The sequence below is a fragment of the Sprattus sprattus genome (assembly GCF_963457725.1).
Source record: "Sprattus sprattus genome assembly, chromosome: 6".
NCBI lineage: Eukaryota > Metazoa > Chordata > Actinopteri > Clupeiformes > Clupeidae > Sprattus > Sprattus sprattus.
This window is the reverse complement of record NC_137925.1, coordinates 28,466,136-28,473,635: the sequence shown is the minus strand read 5'-3', so window position 1 is coordinate 28,473,635 and position 7,500 is coordinate 28,466,136. Positions and strand designations below refer to the sequence as shown.

General features: G+C 49.2%; 1 protein-coding gene across 1 annotated transcript in view; it reads right to left on the bottom strand.

Annotated features, from left to right (window-relative positions):
• Positions 1-7,500, bottom strand: part of myo1ea (myosin IEa) — an 86,710-nt gene that overhangs the window by 28,815 nt on the left and 50,395 nt on the right. Inside the window, 6 exon segments of the mRNA XM_080840925.1 lie at positions 2,370-2,502; positions 3,659-3,793; positions 4,693-4,710; positions 4,712-4,825; positions 7,261-7,307; positions 7,310-7,349. Of these exon segments, the coding sequence (XP_080697051.1) occupies positions 2,370-2,502; positions 3,659-3,793; positions 4,693-4,710; positions 4,712-4,825; positions 7,261-7,307; positions 7,310-7,349 (487 nt within the window).

Below are 7,500 nucleotides of genomic sequence, written 5' to 3'. Positions count from 1 at the left end.
CCTAAAACTCAATTTTTCAAAGCATGCCTCGGTTTCTCTGAACACTAAACCCAAGTGCCAACTCCCTAAACCAATTCTGCTAAACTATAAGCACAATTCTTTGCTTTAGACACAGATTTCATTTGTTAACCACACTTTCTACAAAATACTAAACACCATCCTCTCTACTTTGCACAGTTTATCAATGCCAAAACCTCCTTGCTTTCAGACAGAACACACTGCTATTCAAATGACAGAACTTCCATTTCCAAAGCTGTTGTGCATCAAAAATCAAAACTTTAGCTCCTAGTTTGGAGAACAATTTATGGCAACATTGAAGTGAGTGGTGATCAGAGAGGCAGAGGAGTGAGAGTAAGAGGAGGAGGAGGAGGACAATGATTAAGAGGAAGAGCAAGACGGAGAGCCATTACTGTATCTCTGATGAGATTCAGGCCAATGTGTTCAACCATGCGGTCAACATGGGTTTGACCATGCAGGTGGCTGGCAAGGCATACATACAGTAAGCAGCTTCTCAGTTGCACCGATTCTCCGGACATTCAGAAGAGAGAATGGGTAAGAAAAACTACTATGACAGTAAAACACTATAATTCATATCATACTGTAATTGTTTGACTGTGTTTGTTGTTTGAAAACAAAATAACCTTTTGAGGTGACATAATAGTGTTTTGAAACAAAAGTGGCCTTTTGCAGGAGATATATAGGGTTTTGCATTTTGTGTGAGTGGTTTTGGGATTTGTGTTTAGAGCTAAGAGAAACCGAGGCATGCTTTGAAAAAAATTGTTTTAGGAACAGAGAAAAACTATAACTTTGGAGACGATCAGTGGGGGCAACAGGGTAAAACACACACACACACACACACACACACACACACTCAGAAGCAGAGGGATAGAAAGGGAGCAGAAAGAGAGAGAGGGAGTGGAGAAGGAGAAAGGAGAGAGAGAGAGGGAGTGGAGAAGGAGAAAGGAGAGAGGGAGTTAGAGAGAGAGGGAGTGAGAGGGAGAGAGAGGGAGAGAGTGAGAGAGGGAGTGAGAGGGAGAGGGAGAGAGAGGGAGAGAGTGAGAGAGGGAGAGATAGGAAGAGAGAGAGAGAGGGAGAGAGGGAGGGAGGGAGAGAGAGGAAGTGAGAGGGAGAGAGAGAGAGAGGGAGAGAGGGAGGGAGGGAGGGAGGGAGGGAGAGAGAGGAAGTACTGTGATTAGGGGGCAGCAGTCCTCCCCTGGACTCAACACTGGTAGGCTTTGTGACTTGGCAAACACACCGCCCCTAATGCTTTACTCAGACAGGGCTGGTTTGTGTGTGTGTGTGTGTGTGTAGGTGTGTGTGTGTCTGTGTGTGTGTGTGTGTGTGTGTGTGTGTGTGTGTGTGTGTGTGCGTGTGTGTGTGTGTGTGTAGGTGTGTGTGTGTAGGTGTGTGTGTGTCTGTGTGTGTGTGTGTGTGTGTGTGTGTGTGTGCGTGTGTGTGTGTGTGTGTGTGTGAATGTTTGTGTGTGTGTGTGTGTGTGTGTGTGTTTTTGTGTGTGTGTGTGTGTGTGTGTGTGTGTGTGTGTGTGTGTGTGTGTAAGTGTGTGAGTGTGTGAGTGTGAGTGTGAGTGTGAGTCCTTGTGTGTTGTGAGTGATGTGTGTGCGCTGCGCGCGTGTGTGTGTGTGTGTGTGTGTGTGTGTGTGTGTGTGTGTGTGTGTGTGTGTGCGCTTGTGTGTGTGTGTGTGTGTGTGTGTGTGTGTGTGTGTGCTTGTGTGTGTGTTGGGCTGGAGGGTAGTGACAGGAAGTAGCGTGTTCTGAGGGTAATTTAAGGCTGTGATGTCATCATCTGCCCAGGGCCATGAAATAGTGTTTATGTTTTATCGGCTAATTCACCATAGCCAGACACACACACACACACACACACACACACACACACACACACACGCCACAGCCAGACAGATTGGCTGCAGAACAGCTCCAAGATAGACAGAGAGAGGGAGAGAGAGAGAGAGGGGGGGAAGGGAGAGGGAGAAGGAGGGAGAGAAAGAGAGAGAGAGGGAGAGATACAGAGAGAGATGGAGGAAGAGAGAGAGAGGGAAAGAGAGAAAGAAAGGGAGGAAGAGAGAGAAAGAGGGAGATAGAAAGAGAGAGATGGAGGAAGAGAGAAGATAGGATACATTTTAAGGACTGCTGAGAAAGACAGAAAGTTTGCTGCTCATGGGCTAGGGAGAGGCCATTTCAGGTCACACACACACACACACACACACACACACAAACACACACACAGGGACAGAGAGTAACCTCAACAAGAGCCCGTAAAAATCCAGAGCTGAGAGAGATAATAAAAAGAGTCTGTGTTTGTGCGTCTGTGCATGCGTGTGCGCGTGAACGTGTGTGTGTGTGTCACATACACTCTTCATTCTCCACGGCTGCGTAGTTGCCCGCCTCCTTGAAGGTGATGTTCCCCAGGTGAAGAACTCCGGCCACGATCTGCAGCACAAGGTTACGCTCCTCCAAAGAAATGCCAATCACACTCATGGCATGCTGGAGAGAGAGAGAGAGAGAGAGAGAGAGAGAGAGAGAGAGAGATAGAGAGAGGTAGAGATGGAGAGAAAGAGAGAGAGAGAGAAAGAGAGAGAGAGTGAGAGAGGGAGAGAGAGGGACATAGAGCGAGAGAGAGCCCGTGAGAGAGATGGAGAGAGAGGGGAAAGACTTATTACTGGACTATTAACACACATAATGCTTATATTATTATTATTATTATAATGCATGGGAGCATCCAACACTGACAACCAATCAGATCCTCAGATTCAGAAGATAATGAGCGATGCCACATAATGCGCGATGCAGGAGAGAGAGAGTGTGTGTGTGTGTGTGTGTGTGTGTGTGTCTGTGTGTGTGTCTGTGTGTGTGTGTGTGTGTCTCTGTGTGTGTGTGTGTGTGTGTGTGACTGGAAAGAGGCAGTACCCACTCATTCTGCACTTCTTAAAACCAGGAGCAGTAATTAGACCTGCTGGGGTTTAATGTTAAACACAAACAGGTGGAGGAACGATAGACCATAGATAGAGAGAGAGAGAGAGAGAGAGAGAGAGAGAGAAGGAAGAGAGAGAGGGAAAGATAAAAGGGAGGGAAGGAGAGAGAGAGGGAGAGAAAAAAGGGAGGGAAGGAGAGAGAGAGAGAGAGAGAGAGAGAGAAAAGGGAGGTGGAAAGAGGGGAAAAAAGACGAGAAAGAGAATAGAAACTAGAACAGAATGAAGGGAAGGTATGTAAATACCAGGTTTGATGAGTCAGAGTATTTGGAATGCCAGAGGTGGAAACGCAGAGAGGATAGAGAGAAAAGAGGAGGAGGAAGGAAAAAAGAGAGGAGAGAGGAAAGAAGAAAGAAGAGAGAAGAGAGAGAGGAGGAGAGAGGAGGAGAGGAAGAAGAGAGAGAGGAGATAGGAAAGAAGAGAGAAGAGAGAGAGGGGGAGAGAGGAGGAGGAGAGAGGAGAGAGGAAAGAGAGTAGAAAGGAGGAGGAGAGAGACAGAGAGAGAAAGAAGAGGAGAGGAAGAGGAAAGAGAGATGAAACAGAGGAGAGGGGAGGAGAGGAGTAGACAAGGTAAATGAGGACAGGAATTGAAGGAGGGAAGAGGAGGAGAAACAAAGAGAGAAGAGGAGAAGAGAGAGAAGAGAAGAGGAGAAGAGAGTGGAGAAACCCACCATGGTCTCCTTGAAGTCGCTCTTGTCGTTGATGTCATCCACTTTGTAAGATCCTGATTGGTTGAGGTAGGTGTAGTAGTCCAGAGTGGTCACGCCCAAACTGCTCTTCTGATCCGCACCCGCTCCCTCTATCAACTGAGGAGAGAGAGAGAGAGAGAGAGAGAGAGAGAGAGAGAGAGAAAGGGAGAGAAAAAGGATGAAAGAAGTTGTTAACGCTGAGCGTTAGATGACTTCTCCACAACTGAAGGGAAATTACATTTAAAATGTCCTCTTCGGTGTGAGCATGTGTGTAAACATATACAGTATGTGTGTGTGTGTGTGTGTGTGTGTGTGTGCATGTGTGTGTGCGTGTGTGTGTGTGCGTGGAAAATAACAGGCTGGTGGCAGCATACTTGTAAGCTCAAAACCATCTTTCCTGCATCCAGGGACACACAGACACACACAGACTCAGACAGACACACACACACACACACACACACACACACACACACACACACACACACACACACACACACACACACACACACACACACACACACACACACACACACACACACACACATATTCTGTACACATCCTGGTGGTGAAAAGCAACCTCTGCAGCATCCAAGGACTCCAAGCATTAAAGGAAACACTGTGACCTAGGCCAATACACACACACACACACACACACACACTAACACCTCACATCATGACTAACACACACACCTTAGCATATGCCTAACACACGCACACACACACAGACGCACACACACATACACAGATGCACACACACACACACACACACACACACACACACACACACACTAATAATTCCACACATTTGTACTGCTCAATGGGCACTGTGCAGTGTCCCAGTTAAAAGCATGGGTCATTACACACTACAGAATGATCCAACACAGACAGACAGACAGACAGACAGACAGACAGACAGACAGACAGACAGACAGACACAGACAGACAGACAGACAGACAGACAGACAGACAGACAGACAGACACACACACACACACACACACACACACACACACACACCTGGTAGAAGATGTGGAAAACTCCTCTCCCCAGGGTTCCTGGAAACGACTCGTGATTTCTCCAGCAGGAAGTTGGAGATCTTCCCCCCGTCAGGCTCCCCTCCGGTGCTGAACTGGATCTCAAAGTACTTCCCCTGCAGGGCACAGGAACCAGAGGAGTCACACACCCTTCTATAGGAGCACACACACACACACACACACACACACACCTGCACTGTACACCAACACACATACACACTACACACACACACACTTTACACAACACCCACAAACACACACTACACACACACACACACACGCACGCACTTCACACACACGCACTTCACACACACACACACACACACACACACACACACAGACACGCACGCACTGTACACCAACACACACACACACACACACACACTGTGCACCCATAAACACATGCACACACACACACACACTACACACACACACATTTGCACTGTACACCAACACACACACCATACACACTGTGCACCCATACACACACACACCACACACACACACACACTACACACACACACTTGCACTGTACACCCATACACACACACACTACACACACACACTACACACAAACACTTGCACTGTACACCCATACACACACACACACACACACACACACACACACCTGCAGCCCATCAGTATTTGTGCCCAGTGGTGACCCTATTCTCCAGACATGTCCGGAGCACTCTAGCTAATGGCATTCCCATTCAAGCGCTCAGGCCGGACCATCCCAACACTCCCAGACGCCATTCATCAGGAAAAACTTCCGAAGACCACAACCTCCTGTCCAGCTCGTCAATGATCATTATTCATCTCTCTCTTTCCCTCTCTCTCTTTCCCTCTCTCTCTTTCCCTCTCTCTCTCTCTCTCACCTCTTTCTCTCTCTCTCTTTCTCCCTGTCATACCCTCCATCTACATCATTCTCAAAACACACACACACAGATATGCACACAAAAGCACACACACACACAAACACACACACACACACACACACACACACACACACACACACACACACACCACACACACACACACACACACACACACACACACATCCTGGAGCCTATCCATCTGTTGTTCTGGTGTTTCATAACACTGCCTGTCCTGTCCGGTCCCGTCCCCCTCCTCTCCTCTCCTCTCCTCTCCTCTCCTCTCTCCTCCTCCTCCTCCTCCTCCTCCTCCTCCTCTCCTCTCCTCTCCCCCTGCCCGCCCCTCCCCTCCTCTCTTCTCTCCTCTCCTCTCCTCACCTCCTCCTCTCTCCTCCCCTCTCATCTCCTCTCCCTCACCTCCTCCTCTCCTCTCTCCTCTCCTCTCCTCTCCTTTCCTCTCCCCTCCTCTCCTGTCCTCTCCTCTCCCCTGCCCGCCCCCTCCCCTCCTCTCTTCTCCTCTCCTCTCCTCTCCTCTCTCATCTCCTCTCCTCTCCTATTCCCTCCTCCTCCTCCTCCTCCTCTCCTGTCCTCTCCTCTCCTCTCCCCTGCCCGCCCCTCCCCTCCGCTCTTCTCCTCTCCTCTTCCTCTCTCCTCCCCTCTCCTCCTCTCCTCTCTCCTCTCCTCTCCTCTCCCTCTCCTCCTCCTCTCTCCTCCCCTCTCCTCTACCTCTCCTCCTCCCTCCTCCTCCTCCTCCTCTCCTGTCCTCTCCTCCTCTCCTCTCCTCTCCTCTCCCCTCCCCTCCTCCTCTCCTCTCCTCTCCTCTCCCCTCTCCCCTCTCCTCTCCTCTCCTCTCCTCTCCTCTCCCTCTCCTCCTCCTCTCCTCACCTCTCCTCTCCCTCTCCTGCACCTCTCCCCTCCTCCTCCTCCTCCCCTCTCCTCTCCTCTCCTCCTTTAGGATAATTGTTAGATGTCACCTGGACCGCTCATTAGATGCCACCTGGACGGCTTATGAGTAACGTCACCTGAATGGCTTGAATGGCTTATGAGTAGAGGACTTGTAGCAAATGTTGGGTTGAGGCGGGTAAAGCATACGTTTTTTTTTTTTACCACTTTTCGGTACACTTTTCGATACTAGTTTAGCCTTTTTAGTGTACTGTATCAACGTTGATTTATTTATACTACTCGTTTATGTTCACCTTTTTTGATGGCCAAAATAAATGGATTACTCTTTTAACCTTGAACTACTACTACTGAGTGCGTAATCCACTACCTGCTGACGATCCGCGGCCTTGACTGGATATTGGAATTTTGAAAATAATAACCATAGAAAGGCTGCCACAAGTGACTATGCACTCTTCTGACTTCTGTATGTGGTGCATTCATGTGAGGGTCATGTGAAGGGTGTGAGTGATCTGGAGTGTGTGGGAGGGTTGTTTCTGTTTGTGTGTGTGAGAGAGAGAGAGGGAGAGAGAGGGGGGGGGCTTAGTGTGCGAGAGGGGTGTGTATGGGGGAGACGTAGGGGAGACGTGATGAAGACGTGGGGGAGACGTGGTGTGTGTGTGTGTGTGTGTGTGTGTGTATGTGTGTGTGTGTGTGTGTGTGTGTGTGTGTGTGTGTGTGTGTGTGTGTTCGTGTGTGTGTGTGTGTGTGTGGGGGGGGAGACGTGGGGGAGGCCTTACGAAGCGACTGGAGTTGTTGTTCCTGATGGTCTTGGCATTCCCAAAGCCTCCAGCAGGGGGTTGGACTGCAGGATGATGTCCTTCACGTGCTGCAGAGGAAAGCAAGAGATGGAGAGATGGAGGAGGAGGAAGATAGGGGGAGGAGGAGGAGGACAGCAAGAGATGGAGAGATGGAGGAGGAGGAAAACAATAAATGAAACAAAAGATTGAAAGATTGTTCAGCACCCTATATTGTCACTA